The 17,671-nt window shown below is 47.6% G+C and overlaps 1 protein-coding gene across 7 annotated transcripts in view; it reads left to right on the forward strand.

Annotated features, from left to right (window-relative positions):
* Positions 1-10,128: 10,128 nt before the first annotated feature.
* Positions 10,129-17,671, forward strand: part of LOC144113544 (uncharacterized) — a 119,201-nt gene continuing 111,658 nt past the window's right edge. For 4 of the 7 annotated variants that reach the window (XM_077646671.1, XM_077646672.1, XM_077646677.1 and 1 more), the window contains exons 1-4: positions 10,134-10,271; positions 11,340-11,502; positions 15,776-15,934; positions 16,774-16,940. In XM_077646671.1, the coding sequence (XP_077502797.1) occupies positions 11,367-11,502; positions 15,776-15,934; positions 16,774-16,940 (462 nt within the window). In that variant the 5' untranslated portion in view covers positions 10,134-10,271; positions 11,340-11,366. Of the gene's footprint in view, positions 10,272-11,339; positions 11,503-15,775; positions 15,935-16,773; positions 16,941-17,671 lie in introns of those variants that run through there. The other 3 variants (XM_077646673.1, XM_077646674.1, XM_077646675.1) reach the window with 2 other exon arrangements.

A 17,671-nucleotide genomic window follows, 5' to 3' on the forward strand; every position in this document is an offset into this window, starting at 1 on the left:
GCCGCGGATGTTCAATTTGGTCTGCCGATGTTGATTTAGAGAGCAGAGTCCGCCTTGCTATGCGCAAGAAAGTAGTATCAGCATTAGTGACGCTTGACATTGCTAAAGCGTACGACAGTGTTGAATATTCGATCCTTCTCTCTAAATCGGCATTATTACACCCACCGTACTACATTTATGCATGAATCCGCGAATTTTTAACAGGACGGCAGTTCTTTTGCTCACACGGTTCCTTCACCTCAGACACCTATGCCCAGACCAGGGGCGGTGCCAGAAGGTTCTGTACTTTCGCCACTTCTATTCAATCTGCTGATATGTGACATTCCAGTACACCCTGATGTTACATATGGTTATGCAGACGAAATAGCCTTCTTTGCTTCTGCAGCAGACATTCATGCCCTATATCGTTCTTTCCAGGATTACCTCAATGCTCTCGAGGTTTGGCTGGATACATTAAATTTGGTATTAAATGTGCACAAAAGCAGCGTGCTGGTTTTTAAAACCAACGTGCCTCTATACATATCGCTACACTATCGCTCGGACAGCATACCTCAGGTAGAATCGTTGAGGTATCTAGGCGTCATTTATGATGCACGTATGGATTGGCGGCCCCGCATCAAGACTAACGTTGAGAAAGGTGAGCGTGCACTAGGTAGGCTACTACGAATAAGTAATAGGAAATTTGGCATGCGCCGGGACACGCTTGTACTTCTCTACAAAGCATATGTCAGACGCATTTTGTAATTTGGCTGCATACTTTTTTCTGGCTCCTCTAAATATAAGCTTCATCCGTTGCTGCTGTCAGAAAGGCGCGCACTGCGTCTCTGCCTAGGTCTCCCTCAATCACTTTCCAGCGCAGTTCTGTACCTGGAGGCTCGTATTCCCAACCTTAACTCCCGTTTTCACCTTTTAACTGTCAGGACTTTTTTGCGGGCATTTGAGTCGGCTCCCGGTGTGGCTACACCTATTTTCATCCAGCACCCAGCCCTCTTTCTCACTCCTCATTTGCCAAGGTTCCACCTCCCTCAAGTTGTATTTACTCAGAACCTTTTATCAAACATTGGTGTGGATCTCAATTTTGTATGCAGAGTTGGTTGGGCAGCGTCCCCTGTTGATATTGCTTTTGATTATATTTTCCCACCAAATGCGAAGCATCTGCCTGCAAGGACATTAACTGCACTCCTCTTTGATCAACTTGCCCATTACCCGCAACATACTGTGATTGCTACAGTCGCGTTTGGGGCCGACCGGAAGGCAGGGGTTGGTATTTTTTCAGTCTCTCTTTCGTGGAGCTTTTCGGTTAGAGTCCCGGATTACGCAACCATATTTCTAGCAGAGTTTATGGCTCTTGGATTGGCCGCTTTGAAAATTCCCACAACTGTTTTTCAGGTGATATTCCTCTCAGATTGTCTCTCTGTTTTTTTGGCGCCGGAGTCCACACGAAACGCTTTTTTGAGATGCTCACTTAAGTTTTTTATTCCTGGATGGGTGAAAGAGGTGCGCTTCGTTTGGGCACCAGGCCACTGCGGTATTTTACAAAATGAAGCACCAGACTTTTTGGCAAAATCAGCTCTAAATGCACCAGTTGCCTGTAGCGTCCCTAATCTTGTTCTTTTCGGTATGACTCGGTTTCAGCGTTTTCAGTTTATAACCGCCACGTGCAACGATCCCTTACTCTCTACTGTTAACTACCAACATCTCATGTACTCATGGAAGGCTCGTGCGTGTAAAACCCGGTAGTGTGAGGTAGCGATGACACTCATGCGGCGCAGGATTTCCCGTTTAAATCTTTACTTATGTAGATGCGGGTTCAGTCCCACAAACCTTTGTGCGGCTTGTGGTGAAGTCGAGACATTGGAGCATTTCCTACTCTCTTGCCGGAGGTTTGCACATCAGAGGAGAGCACACCTACAAATTCCCATTACAAAGTTTGGTCTCACTTTGTCGGTTCCCCTCCTCTCTTTCGACGCGAGCGCCAGGGGTTTTGCATTGCATCAAGTTTACGAACACCTTCACAATTATATAACAGCTACCAGCAGATTTCCTTGCTAATTGTTTCCTAAATTTCCGCATTCAAAAGAGCGTTTGGGCATTTACATATATTATTTAATTCTCAGATATTCTCTCCCGATATTTTGTTTCTTTATTTTCTTTTCAATTACTCTGAAATTTAACCCAAGGCGCAACCATTAGCTTGACACCAGGGATCGTCGGCGCGAGCGGACGTGTAGCTCGCGGCTCCGCTCTTCCCCGGCGGGGCGAGGAAGCGGCGGGGAGTATGGCTCACGTACTCGTCCCGTCCATGCCGCGGAGTAACGTAAGCCACGAAGCCATCCTGACAGGCCTGGACGACCTGAACTGCGGCAGGAGGGTCTTCGGTTACGTCAAAGCTTTCCTCTCAGATAGAACAGCGACAATAGGACTGGGAGAATTCCGCTCGGAGAAGTTCCACACCCCTAACAAGGGAACTCCCCAGGGCTCGGTCATCTCACCTACGCTTTTTAACGTTGCAATGATCAGCCTTGCAAAACAACTTCAGGAAGTCGAAGGAATGCACCATGCCATGTATGCCGACGACATCACCATCTGGACAAATACGGGCTCACTAAAAGAAAAGGAAGAAAGACTACAGGAGGCCGCGACCTGCGTATAGAACTACGTAAAAGCGAGAGGGCTAGCATGCTCCATCGAAAAATCAGAACTGCTCAGAGTCTGGAGAGGGAAACAGAACCGCACAGTCCCGAACAGCGACGAGCTTAGGCTCAACGTCTACCTAGAGGGAAAACCCATACCAGAGAAAACACTCATAAGAATCTTGGGTATGTGGATACAATCAAACCAACGGTGTACATACGCACTTGCTCTACTCAAAGCTTCCACCCTACAAGTTGCCCGCATGATCACGCACGTCTCCCATAAACGCTGGGGCATGCAAGAAGACACACTAAAGCTGGTTAGGAGCCTGGTGATCAGCCGAGTCACCTACAGTCTTCCATACTACAACCCAATCAAAAGCGAAATCCAACAGATTGATGCGATTATACGCAAAGCATACAAAGCAGCACTCCATCTACCGCAATGCACATCCACAGAGAAGCTTTTAGCACTAGGACTTCATAACAACTTTGAAGAACTGAGAGAGGCACAATACGTCGCCCAGTTGCAGACTACAGCAGACTCCGTCTGGCAGGGAGCTTCTGCAGAAGTTGGGATACAACGAACAAGTACAAGAAATTCAGCGAACCGCGACTATCCCGGATGGCATACGGGGCACAATAGAGTGACCCCCATCCCCAAGAACATGGACCCCAACCTACACGAAGAACGCAGAAAGGCGAGAGCCGAGTACATCCAAAGATCACTAGCCCGCCAGACAACAACGGTGTATGTGGACGCAGCCACATACCCCAGAAGGACGGGACAAAACAACCCCAACGCGGTAGCGGCTGTGATAAACTCGGACATGCTGTGATAAACTCGGACATGCGGGAAATCATCAGCGCGTCGCTACGGGACTGCACGGTAGTCGAGGCTGAAGAAGTGGCCGTCGCTCTAGCGGCAGCGGAGGGCTACCGGACTAAGCGATCCTTAACAATACTAACCGACTCTCAAACGGCATGCCGAAACTTCATGTTAGGCAGAATAGGTCACAGAGCGCTCCGCATACTCCGCTCTGGGGACCGACCCAAACAAAGCACAGAAGAAGAACCAATAAAACACACGATAGTATGGACGCCGGGACACGCGGGAGTGGAAGGCAACCAAGCGGCCGACAGGGTATCTCGAGGGTACACTTTCTACCGAGCTCCCCCCACAAGCGACCTCGACGAAGCCGAACCTGTCCCTAGAGATTACTCGGCAATCTTAAACCACTACAAGGGCTGCAGGAAACGGTACCCCCCCCCCCCCCCCCCCCACATAAATCTCTCTCCAGGGAAGACGCCGTCGCCTGGAGGCTGCTAAAGACGGGCTCATACCCGAATCTAAATACACTCAACAAAATACAACTCACACAATACACAGACAAATGCCCATAGTGCCATGAAACACCCACGCTCTATCACATAACGTGGGCCTGCCAGAAAATAGAGGTGGCACCAAAAATACCAAACCCGACTGCGGAGCAATGGGAAGGAATGCTCTCCAGCGACCGTCAGGACGTCCAACTTGGGCTGATCCGGCTGACAGCTGCAGCTGACAGCGTTATCCAGCAGAGCCCTGGACTAGGGGCAGACGGCCATTGCTAGGAAGACGGACGACACACATGGCTCCGCCAAATTGCTCACCTACTCTCTAGAGCTCAATAAACGTTTTCCTTCCTTCCTTCCTTCCTTCCTTCCTTCCTTCCTTCCTACCTTCCTTCCTTCCTTCCTTCCTTCCTTCCTTCCTTCCTTCCTTCCTTCCTTGCCCTTGCGCGGGCGAACATTAGCTCGGAACCTTGCTGGTGAGTCGGACGACCTCGATTCCTTAGCGTACCTTGTTGTTAGCTGGCGTTATTTTTGCTGTAGCAATAAATTCCTGTTTATGTCAGCCAATGTGTCGTTCCTTTGTTCCCTCAGAGCAAGGCCCGCCGTGGTTGGCGTGCGCTCGGTAGCGTACTAAATGCTAAGTGGAAAACAAACTGAAAAACCGTGCTGAGGTCCGATTTCGCGCACTGCGAAAGGCTGACTTCCGGGACATGCCGCCAAACTTCCGGTGGCTTTACTGCGGCATCCAGCCCCCTAGTGGAGATCAGTGTGTGGCACTGCTCAGTACGCAATAATAATAATTGTTTTTTGTGGAAAGGATATGGCGCAGTATGTGTCTCATATATCGGCGGACACCTGAACCGCGCCGTAAGGGAAGGGATAAAGGAGGGTGTGTAAGAAGAAAGAGGTGCCGTAGAGGAGGGCTACGGAATGAATGAATGAATAAAGCTTTATTTTCGTTTCTTTTGGTTTAGTGGATTCCGGACGTCTTCATCTTCCGAGTTCCAATGGTCGGTGCCCTCATTCCAGGGCCCCGCTGAGCTTTGCCACCTCGCTTGCGTGCCGCACGAGTCCTCTCTGGACCGCCAGCTCGCTGCTGGTGAGCAGGCCCTCCCACTGTTCCGCACTGGGCTTTTCTAGTTTATGGAATGCATAGTTGTGTCTACATTCCCATGTAATATGATATAGCGTGGGGGTTGCCCCGCACCACGTGCATGTGTCATTGTATTGTCCTGGATACATCTTATGTAGTGTGTGTAGGTTTGTAAAGGTACCTGTTTGTAATCTTCGCCATCCCACTGCCTCGTGCTGTGTCAGCAACGGGTGTGGTGGAGGATACGTCAGTCTCCTTCCTCTGTGGTAATTTAGTATTTCTGCATATGTGGGTTCTACCGTTGTGATATGTTCCTGTGACTCCGTTGTGTCTGCTCAGTGGGTCATCTCGCGAGCTAGACTGTCTGCCCTCAGGGCTTCGGAATAATTTAGACCGCCTGGGGATCGTTAACGTGCACTGACATAGCACAGCGAAGGCAGGGAAAATTGGTTTTTTGGGGAAAGAAATGGCGCAGTATCTGTCTCACATATCGGCGGACACGTGAACCGCGCCGTAAGGGAAGGGATACAGGAGGGCCTGAAAGAAGAAAGGAAGAAAGAGGTGCCGTAGTGGAGGGCACCGTAACAATTTCGACCACCTGGGGATCTTTAAAGGGACTGTGAAGGGGGCTCTAATAAAGTTGCGGCATGCATGGGATATTGAACCACGCCGCTTCACGAATAGTGTCCAGCAAGGATTTTTTAAATGCGCTTTGTAGAAGCTGAGTTATCTGTAGTTAGAATTTGAATTTCAGCGTCTTCGCGCCTTTCCCTCTCCTCTCGTCACTTTTTGCACGTTGTAAGGTAGGCAATCCTTCGCACACCCCCCTCTGGGAGCGGAGCTTCCCGACCCGCCAGAGCTAATATAAGCGGCTTATTGGCCGCGCGGCCACGGTAGCTGCCTGGCGTCGGAAAGAATATAACCAATGGCCACCTCTCACCATGTCTACACAGATGGGGGGGACGGAGGAGGGTGCGAGCATGAAAATGTCGCCGGGAAGGGCTCGATAGGTGAGGAAGACGAAGTGTCCTTGTTAAGGTGCCTTCACATCGCTCTTGTGAAAATCTCGCTTTCCGCGTAACCACGTTCCCTATAGCAAACGAACTGGATTCACGCCATCCGAGGAGGCTTCAGACGCCCAGTCGCCGCCTGGTTGCGTCTCATACAGCCAATGTCACGCAGTTATTCCTGGACCTGAACTGCGCACCACGGCTAGGCCTAGCGCTTCCGGTGACGTGCTGCCGGGGGTAGCTCCGCCTGCGCCGCTTGCCTCGGTGGCATTCCCGACAGTACAACAGCCCACTGAGCATGGGCCGGACCTCCAAAATCGTGCCTTTGTTTCATCAGATACGGCGCCTGCCTTGCCTTCTCCTGATGTACAACTCGTGAGTGCTTTACCCTCTGGGCGGAACACAGATACGGCTGCTCAGCCTGTACTTCTCGATCGACCCTCTACCAATACCACAAGGCACGTTGAGCACTCCAATGGACCTGTCATCAGACCCGCCAATCGGGCCGCCGGCCCTCCGCTCTCCTCAAAAGCGCCCTTCGGGAGACGCTGCAACGGGTTCCTCTTCGGCCAGCGGCGGCTCACAAGGCAAACGTTCCTGCCCAACCACAGACCGCCCAGTTGTTTCTACCGACGGCTCAGTAAGTTACAAAGCCACTATCAAATCTCTGGCAACGAAAATCCTTACAGATATACCGACCAGAATTCTGCAGGCAAACCTGGATGCATGTCTCGGAACAAAAGGTTCTCGCGGCTTTACGGCCAGAAAGAAGTCCAATACCACTGCTGTGTGGCTCCCGACCTTAGCTGCCGTGGAACGTCTGCAAACGCTACAGTGCATTACAGTTAGCAGCGAGGTCTCGGTACCGGTACAGGTGTACCTGGTTGATGGATTCGAATTGCAACGTTGTGTTGTCTACAACGTCGATGTTAATGAAGACCAGGCCACCCTCTTCAGCGTGAGCTTTATTGTCCCACTCACCGAGTGATCCAAGCACGTTACATGGGAAAAGGGCTCTCATGCATCGTTACCCTGCAAGGCCCACCAACACCGCCGGCCTGCTTGTACTATTATGGCTGCATTTTACGGCCTCGGCCATACAAACCAACCGCCGTCTACTGCTACAGTTGCTTCAGACCTGGCCATATGCGTAGATCCTGCCCTTTCACAACTCAAGCGGAACCTGCGTCAGAAGACGCAGCGGCATACAGATGTGGCCTCTGCAAAACTGACGACCACGACATCACATCACCCGCTTACCCCACAAAGCAGAAGGCAACAGAAAAGATACGTCGTGGGTATTCTAAGCAAATGACACAATGTGAATACGCCCCTTGTGCAGACTTCCAACCGGTTTGCACCTCTCCAGTCGGACGATGACGAGTGGCCTGAACTTCCCGTGTTGCACACGCATGAAACTGCTACCCAGCAGACTTATAGCGATAAAGTGCGTAAGGACTGCCGACATCAGCAGGCTACAAAACAGCGTAGCATCCCGGAACCTCTCAACGATGACATGGTAGCAGTTGATGACCTAATTGCATGCCTTTTGGCAGAGGTCTCAAGGCTCCGACAACACCATGGACTGCTTGCCCGCCGTAGACATGCAGCGAAATCTGACACCGCCACTAGAAATGATGAATCAGCACCGAGCATGTCCCTCCCACATGCTTCTTTCATCGCTCCTCCCAGAGTACCTGCTACATTGCCAGATAACTCTACAGCGTCCCTGCTCCGCTTCATAGTTACCCAGTTATCCAACCTGACATCTGTTCTCTTGCAACGCTTGGACTACTAACCGAAGATGGCGCGTTCCGGCTTTTCTGGTGTGCTCCAGTGGAACTGTAGAGGCCTCTCCACTAAACTGGGAGAGCTCAAAACCCGTCTTCGCTTGCACAAGCTCCAGGTGTGGGCCATGTTACTGCAGGAGACCAATGCCTTGCCAGCAATTCCGGGCTTCAGTGGTTATGCGTCACCTTCGATGAACGACCATCGTGTGCACACTGCTTCCCCTCCGGGAAAGGCGGCGGTGTATGTTAACACGCGTTTCCCTCACGTATGCCTCTCTCTGGAAACTTGGTGCACCTCGTATCAGGGCGTAGTTGCAGTTGCTGTAAAATTACCGAAGCCAACTGTTGTGGTGGTGTGCTACTACGTAAGACCAGCGGGTGGCGCTCCCTCCGGTATTAATCTGGGCTGGTTATTGACTAGAATTCGCTATCTGGCAGCAGCGGGTCCCCACCCAGACAACCCGTTCTCATATATTGATTGGACGCAGGGGCCACATCATCGCTCCCTTCTCGCTTTCATTAGATCGGCACATCTTTCCTGCGTTATTTAACACCCACCCACCCTTTGCTTTTCTTTCTTTTCTCTTTTCTTCGTAACTCCCCTTATGCCCTGAGGCAATAAACAACGCTATAAAAAAAAGGACTCGCCAACTTTGACGTGTGATTGTGGGTCGTCTGCTGCGTGTAGAAGAGCATTATTTGGCTCTGGTTTTCATGACAACACAGTGCAGTGATTAAGTGAGTTAATGTGCGCTCCTCGGAAGGCCTTCCAGAGCCCCTTTAACGTGCACTGACATTGTACAGCACACGGGCGCCTTTGCTACCCGTGTGCAGCAAAGGCTGCCGGCGCGGTCGGGTTCGAACCCGGTTACTCCGGATCAGTAGACGAGTGCCCTAAGCACTGAGCCACTGCGGCGGGTGCCGTTAGTCCCATATTAGTACGCAAATAGAGAGTTTTACATGCAGTATGACCTGCAATTATTGCCAGAATGACCTGCATTGTCATATCCCTTTCCAGAAATTGACTGTATATTACTAGAAATTACCTGTATAAATATAGTATTTCTGTCATCACGTACAAGTTAATCTTGTGGATGAAACATCCAGAGCTAGGTCACATAGTAGTAATAATAATAATAATTGGTTTTGGGGGAAAGGAAATGGCGCAGTATCTGTCTCATACATCGTTGGACACCTGAACCGCGCCGTAAGGGAAGGGATAAAGGAGGGAGTGAAAGATGAAAGGAAGGAGGAGGTGCCGTAGTGGAGGGCTCCGGAATAATTTCGACCACCTGGGGATCTTTAACGTGCACTGACATCGCACAGCACACGGGCGCCTTAGCGTTTTTCCTCCATAAAAACGCAGCCGCCGCGGTCGGGTTCGAACCCGGGAGAGGTCACATAGACGAGTATGCCTTTGGGAAACGCCTTGTGGTGGCAGCAGCTGTAGCGCAGACGATGAAAACGAAACTGCTTTTGGGTAGTCTTGTGGTAGGAAATCCACATTTATTTGACGTCCCGGTAGCCGCGGCTGGTGAGCCGGCGGGGCGGGCTGTTGACGTTGCTGGCAGGCCGGTTGCTGAAAGTGTTCTCTGTTGCACGAGCGAGAGCTTCTGGTTTGCGCGAGGCAGGTCGCGCCAACTTCATCTTCATCAGCGCCGCTGGCGATGCCAGCGCCGCTACAGTCTCGCGTCACAATAGAAGGAGTTGTGGCAAGAGTTACATTACAAGCTTTTCAGATGCAAAATTCAGATGCAAGCATGTCAGTTTTCTGCATCCGCTGCAAATTTTTCCTCAAAAGCTGCCTGTATCTTCCGGGCTCCCAAAGGCATACTCGTCTATGTGACCTTTGGGAGCCCGGAAGAGACAGGCAGCTTTTGAGGAAAAATTTGCAGCGGATGCAGAAAACTGACATGCTTGCATCTGAATTTTGCATCTGAAAAGCTTGTAATGTAACTCTTACCACAACTCCTTCTATTGTGACGCGAGACTGTAGCGGCGCTGGCATCGCCAGCGGCGCTGATGAAGATGAAGTTGGCGCGACCTGCCTCGCGCAAACCAGAAGCTCTCGCTCGTGCAACAGAGAACACTTTCAGCAACCGGCCTGCCAGCAACGTCAACAGCCCGCTCCGCCGGCTCACCAGCCGCGGCTACCGGGACGTCAAATAAATGTGGATTTCCTACAAGACTATCCAAAAGCAGTTTCGTTTTCATCGTCTGCGCTACAGCTGCTGCCACCACAAGGCGTTTCGTGCCACTACGGCTGAAAAAAAAAAAAAAGTGTTCGGAAAGGTGGATGTGTGGGCGCGAGGTTGTAAGCGAGGTTGTATTGTAAGCGCCCACCCAGTCGGCCATTATTAGCATTGCACGTAGTCGTTTCGCGTGGTGGCTCTATCTTTTCTTTGGAGAGGTATGGCACCAAAATACTTTTTTCTTATTGCTCAGCACGTAGATGTAATCTTGTCTGTATTTCTGATATGATGGTATCTCTGTCGGCATGGCGACCATTGCACAATCTTGAAATGTGTCAAGATATCGCAGGGTCACCGACCGTTGATGCGCTGAGTACTGTGTAGCAGCAACAGTGTAATTTTGTAATTGAAGAATTCTCGAGTAAGCTAAATGGCTTCACTCAGAGAATGGTTGCGTTTCCTCAGCATGTTCGTTGCGCTGTGTGGCACTTAAGCTTATGGGGCCAGGAATTTCACTGCACGGGCAGAAAATCGTACACGGAAATTTGATTTAGGAATGGTGACATTATTATTGTCTGTAGTAACCTCGCCTGACTTGCAGCACGCGGTGTCAGTGAACTAGGCCTAAATTTTTGTACCATTGCAGCCTAAAACGAAGGCATAGCTTTTCTGTGTCACCACCTTGCCTCCTCGTTTCCGCGTGCTTTCGGAGAAGCCGCAGAGCATCAGTTTGTGCTTCACTGAACTCTCTAAACTGTCCTTCACCATCATTAACGACAGCGCTATATATCTGCAATTCACAGCTTCAAATAGCGTACATTCGGCGTCAACTCGCGCGTTCAATAAGTTTCATAGGCATGAATCGTTTGCAACGCTGTCGCTCACTTAACTGCTGATTTGACGAGTCTTGGCGTTTGGTGTGTAACATACTGCGTTCAGGAACGGACGCGCATTATAGCTGTTTGTATGTTCAGTTCAGGAACTACATAGCGAATTCAGGAGTTCTGCAGTCCTGTAATTGCAGCCCAGAGACCTGTTCTTGCTGGTGTTCATTTTCTGTATTTTCACTGTTCCTGTACTGTCGCACTGTAGCCCCGAGCTGCTGCATCATAGAACCCCGACTTACTGCTACCAAATATTGCTCCTACCATTGTTCTTGTGGTTTAGTGTGCACGCCCAGGGAAAAAAATTTATCACTTGTGTTGAAGCCAGTAACTGCATTTGTGTCCTGTATTACACCATATAAAATCATTGAAAGCTTGCTTTAAAGTAGTTTTTTATTTCAGCTCTTTTAGGCAATAAGGTCTGCAGAGATGTCAGCTAAAAACACTAAGGGCGTGCGAAAACTTGAGCGTCCACGTCCGCTACGCCTAAACTCAGATCCAGAGAAGTCCCCATCATCTGTGCTCAGTCCGTCAGAGAGTGTGACTATGCTGATTGATACAAATGGTAAGTTATACATTCATCTAATATGGTTTAAAAGCAGTGTACAGTACTCACGGATTGAAATAGGACATTCGGAGTGCGTGGCCGTCGCTTCATGGAGCGCCGCCCGTAGACGCTCATGGAACCAAGGTGGTGCATTGTGGTATGGCGTGAGAGGGAGAACATCTACAAAGCAGAATTGTTCCTTCCAGTAGCCAATCAGCCGGCCTGTGGTTTACCACATGCCTGCGTGGCACTGCAAGGCTAGCGCTCCGAATGTCCTATTTCAATCCGTGAGTACTGTACATGTTGGAAAATGCAGGCACCACATGTCCTAGAATGTTTGACTGGCAGCTGTGTTGAACGGCAGGGCTGCTTTAATACTTCGGGGAGTTGGCAGATACTAGTACACAGTTTGAGTTGTGCAAGGATGGTCTTCCTTGTGCTGAAGGCTCAGCTAGGGTGTCTGGAAGGGGAGGTGTGAAAACCTGCGAGGCGAAACTGGCTTCTGAACGCCTGGATGCCACGTGGCAGCACTGTTGTCAGGGACGCAGTCACTGTGTTGCACAACATCTGCTTGCTACTGCAATGGCAAAGCTTATGCGATGCTTGCTGTGTACCTTTTCTGATGGTACTAATCTACTAGCTGTCTTTAAACCTCATCGACATAGAATGCCGGCACTCTCGTTTCGAGGAATTCACGTATTGCGCAGAACCACCGCCAACTTTGGCAAGCACTACAGCGAATCTCGAGTGAGTTGTGAGCCGACCAAGATCAGCTAATTCGCCAGTTTCTAGTCTGAACGGAGTGGATAACATTCAATAATTTTTGAAGGGAGAACTTTACTTCCAAGCAAGCCTATGCTGGCTTTTCTTTCATTTTTTTACTGTTCTGCTTTTTGCCTCAGTAGCCCTAGGCTAACCTGACGAAGTTTGCCTCTTCAGTCATTTTCTGCTGAAATCGATGAGCTTTAATATTGCACTTGAAAATTCATGATTTAATATCTGTAGTACAAAAACTGAGATCAATGCATTTTCTAGATAATGTAAATTGATCCAACAAGTAATGTGTGCTGCTTGTGCTCTGCAAACCTTTTAAAAAGTAACCATTGCAACTATGCATTTCACGCATCTTATGGCTTTAGATTTTCTTTGAGCAGAGTTTCAGGTTACTTTAACACTGGAGGGAAATTCCTGTCAAGCAGAAAAATGTGGCCACTGATATTTATTTATCTATTTTTATTAAAAAAGGTGTGTGTGATAGCTGTATCACACTTAATTCTCACCATGTCTCAACTCATGTTGATATCCTACTGGATGTGATGCTAATCCCCAGGCACTAAGACTGCCTCAACAATGCGAATGATTCATTTTATTTTTATTTTTGGGCTCTGTGGAATGTTTGGAAACATAGTAGGTGCTACGCCTAAGAAAGAGCTAGGGAGAGGATGTGCGGTATCGTAATCTGATCAATTTCCTGCTGCAAACCAGCACCAAATGAAGTGTGAACAGATTAATTTAGGTGTTAATCTGAAGACACAAAAATATAGAGCTAAAGAAATACAAACTAGGTTCCCAGTCACTTTGTTTAGTGTATGTATACCAACCACGCTTTAGAAGTGATAATTAGCCATGCCAGTATTTAGTCTGCCTGAACTAAAATATTTTCATTTCGTTTCGTATACTGTGCTGGGCTTGTTACTTTGGTGCTTAAATTACATCTACAGACAAGAAATTCCCACATCAAGAACTCGTGCATGCTGTTACCAATGCCGTTTAACTAAATATTGCCAGAATTGCAGTCCAACATGAGCAGTTCCAGTTGTCCGGAGCAGTCGCTTCGTCTACGGTAAATATAAACTTGTTAGAACCCCGTAGTTTGCTTTGAAATGTGTTCCACAAACGTGAAGAGTTCTCTTGGTAAGGCTCTTTTAGGGCAATTGGCATGCATAAAAATAGCAAACTCTTCTTCTTAGGCAAGCGTGATGAAGAGCACAACTGTTTTAATGTGCAAAATTTGTATCTGGAATCGCAAGCACATACAAAGCACCATCGTCAAATTGTTTGCAGGAGAGATGCTGCTCAACACAAACAGTTGCTGTCATGCTCTTATACTATTCATGAATCATCATAACTAGAAAAAGCAAAAGTATCAGCAGATGTTTAATGTGTATTCATTTTGAAGACAAAACTCATCCGCGGCATTTGCGGAAACCACAGCGTGCTCGTCAGAAACATGCACAATGACACTGTTGCACAAATATACGCCGTCATCTTCTTTGAGTCTGATGGCATTTCTTGTGGCAAATGGAAAGCCTTCACGAGATACCGCAAATTTTGCCAAGCACGCATACATGTGTTGAAACCTCCAAGCGACTGTGGCCTGCGGCGACTGCCACCTTCTCGCCGGTGCCGAGACGGCGCCCCAGACCACAGCGCTTGATTTTGCCGTACCGGAGTGCACATACAAGGGGGCCACTGCTCTCAATGGTGAGCGGTGCGCTTTTCACACCTCCCCTTCTAGGCACATCACACACAATTCGTAGTAAAGATAGTACATGGAGTTTGTTAATTGTGAACAAAGTCAAGTGTAGCATGTTACCAAGGCTGGAAGTAAATGTGAGGGTAATATGGGTCAGAGCAATACCCCTGTCACACGGGCATTTCAAAGGCCCTCGAACCGATAGTCTATTGACTCAAAGGCCATTGAGCACTGCTACGTGGGCAGTTTCAATAGCCAAGGAGTCAGTAGTCTATTGAGTCAACGGAGCAGTGTGGAACTCTGTCGAGGTTTCGAGGGCCTTCAAGCCTTGCTCAAGGTTGGTAGCGTTGCTTCGAGTGACGCCAACACGCACTTTCGTGTAGGATGCGTGCACGTTACAAAAGCATGAACAAACATTGTTCTCCTAAACTTTAATTCTAGCAGTAAAATATTGGTCTGTACAGTAATTAAACATTGTATCGGTCTGGTTTAAAGCACATTTCTTTTATACTCTTCATCGCAGAAGACTGAAACGCCAGCGGTGTCAGTATTGGCAGAGCGTTCGAAAACTGCGACAGCAAATCATACAAAAGGCAATGTCTTTCAAGACAACGCAACTGGTATTTAATAATAATAAAAACCTCCTGGGACTCCAAAAAAGTGTATTTCAGCATTTAGCTCAGATTTATAACAATATTTGTTATATGCTCTAAATCGAAAGTAGCGATTGTGGTGCCACACAAGCTTGGCGTAAAATGCGAGAACCATTTCAATAGCCATTGAGATGTGCCATGTAGCAGCGACACAACTCCTTCGAGTTCGATAGCGATTGAGAATCTCTAAGGCTCTCGCCTGGATGGCCATTGAAATTAGCCGTGTGACAGGGGTATAAAACAATGCCCACGCAGAGCCACCCTGTGGCTTAGCCAGCATGCAAATTCATTTTTGCTTCTGTGGCCAAGTGACAGAAATTAGTTTCTGTAGTTCTTCTGTCTGCTCTAAATTTACATGCACAATGGCAGAAGTTTGAGCAGAGAAGCTCTCAAAATTTGTGTACTGTGTACTGTGCGATGTTAGTGCACATTAAAGAACCCCAGGTGGTCGAAATTTCCGGAGCCCTTCACTACGGCGTCTCTCATAGCCTGAGTCGCTTTGGGACGTTAAACCCCCATAAAGCAAAGCAAACCAAAATTTGTGTACTATACTCCGCAACAACTTTTTCTGGCAATGGAGTAGAAGCTGCATAGTTGAAATGCACCTCCTATTCTTATTCAGTGGAATATAGTTCCCTTTTGCAGTTATTAGCTTTCCCCTAAATGTATTACATTGCCGCTATTCATTACTCGAGGCATATTTCTAACAACTGACAACTTTTGACTTTGAAAGTCAAGGAAAAAGTGTTCTTGATTACAAATTTTCAAGGCACGTCTAGCAACAAGAAGCTTCCATAGATTGTGCCAGTTGCCCCAGCGATGGTGTGAAGTTGCTGCAGAGAGAGCAACTCGGCAGGTGGCTATGCGCACTGGTGTAGCCGAACTATTTTGCAGAATGAGTTATGGACTCTCGGCATGTTCTTCCGTTCACTGCCAGGAAAAGCTCTTGCCGAGTTAACCACCTATCAGGTTGAAAATGTTTCATAGAATAGAGTGATGCGCTTTGAGAAGCATAGTACAGTTGAAGTGGACAATTTTCATGTTGAGGTGGCAAAAACCATTAAGCTTCTCCTTACGGTGGTAAGTCATTCATCTTCTCAGAACCATAACGTGCCATAAATTTACTTGCCTGCAGAAAGTAAGTGTCTGAATGTATTTGCAGCGCAGTGTGCCGTTACTGATGAAGATGTGCTCAAGGAAATCGAAATGCTCCATATCTCTGTGAACAATGGAAACTATGATGCTACCATACTGCCCCTAATTGCTAATGTTTGTGACCTTCTAAAACTCAAGGGTGCTTCGATGGAGTCTTCCTTCAAAGGTATGAACTTTTTGCTATGCAGCTTGTCCGTGTTGTGAAAACTAGGTGGCACGACAGTTGTGGCAAGGTCCTCAGTCAGTGTGAAACTGAAAAATGTGAAAAATTTTTGTGCTATGTTTTTTTTACCATTTGCAAAAAGGTTTTCATCTCCAGTGTCGCATGTTATTCTGATTGGCTGCAGGCGAGGTAGCTTCTATATATATATATTTGAATTTTTTCATTTTGACGGGAATATGAAGAGGATGAATCTGTTGAGATGTTTTCAGAGCAGTGCATATACCACTGCCATGTGATTGGGAAAATCTGCTAATAGAACTTAAACTGAACAGTGATGTGTACTGTGCCATAGATTTTTGTCATGGTGCTCTGAATGGCTAGCATATTAGTTATAACAGCAACCACGTACCTAGCATTATTTTTCAGTGGAATAAATCTTTGCATGTTAATAAAGTGTTGTTGATATACCATCAGTGTGGTTTACTCTTATGCTCTTACCTGCAACCAAGGAAAGTAAATGCACTTATCACTTTTTCAGAATGTCATGTTCTTAGTTTTGGTTTTAGTTGCTCATAAGTATGTTTTCAGCACTTTAAAACTTGGAAATACTTCGAAAGTATTCAATGTTGCTAGTTACATTTATCCAGTTTAAAAAAAAAGCTCAGGCTAGTTAAAAACATTTCATTTTCATTTTGATGGATTTGAATACGTGTGCAAGAAAACAAAAACAAAAGGCAGTTTCATTTTGTGCAAAGGATACTTCTGTAAGCTGTGCTGATTCTTGTGCATATTTAAGCATATGTACTGGTGCAGTAGCAGTAATCGGTAACTTCTTTTTTCAGATCAGTTGGATTGCTACTTTGTCACTCTGCGCAATGCATCACGGGAAGAGAGGCTTGATGTAGTTGGTCGCCTGAGGCTCCTCGAGGTGATTGAACTGCGTGCCATGGGTTGGAAGTGCAATCAGAATTTGACCGAATATTATAAGCGCACGTTTGCAGAACTGGAGGTAAGTTTTGCTGCAGTGCTAGGATAAAGGGGCCTTTCACCGCATGTTGAGCTTGCAGCTTGCATCCTGTTTTACAGAGATTAAGGCGTGTTCCAGAAATACTTGTTTTGGCCAGATGGTGTCACTATGTACATAGTGAATTTTGGCAGTGGCTGTGTGGTGGCAACCATCACTGGCTGCTGCTTTGATGAGTTGGGAATCCATTTGGCACTTTGTTCCTGTATGCTTGGCAAATTAATAAAAAAACTGATTCATAAGTCTTAGATTTTTAACCTGGAAATCAAGCTCGTGGGAAACGCCGGAATCAAATAAAAAGGGCTGCAAGTAGCACCAGAGTCCGTTCTCCATTTCCTTTCAAACTGTCTTAGCTGTGAATGTTGCTGTATGAGCTGCAGAGACAATAAAGTAATTTAACTGATCGCACTGCAAAAGAAAAATGAAAAAAGGGAAAGGTAAACATTCCAGCCTTACTTACACAGGAGATAATGAGCTGGGTTCATTGAGCCCTGTGTTTACTCTCGTCTTGTGCGTGGTACCTGTGCTTTTTAGTGTCAAACAGTGCAGCCTGGCTACAACATGGGCTGTAGCTGCCCTGGTAAGGTAACTATGGCGAGAAAAGTTCTGCTGCTTGTATGGAAGATCCTGCTGTCATCTTCCATGCATGCAGATGCTGTCCGCTTACTGGCTAATTTTGTCACGTGCAAGTGGAGCAGGATGTTTTTCAGTTTTGT

This window comes from Amblyomma americanum, chromosome 1 (genome assembly GCF_052857255.1).
Source record: "Amblyomma americanum isolate KBUSLIRL-KWMA chromosome 1, ASM5285725v1, whole genome shotgun sequence".
Classification (NCBI taxonomy): domain Eukaryota; kingdom Metazoa; phylum Arthropoda; class Arachnida; order Ixodida; family Ixodidae; genus Amblyomma; species Amblyomma americanum.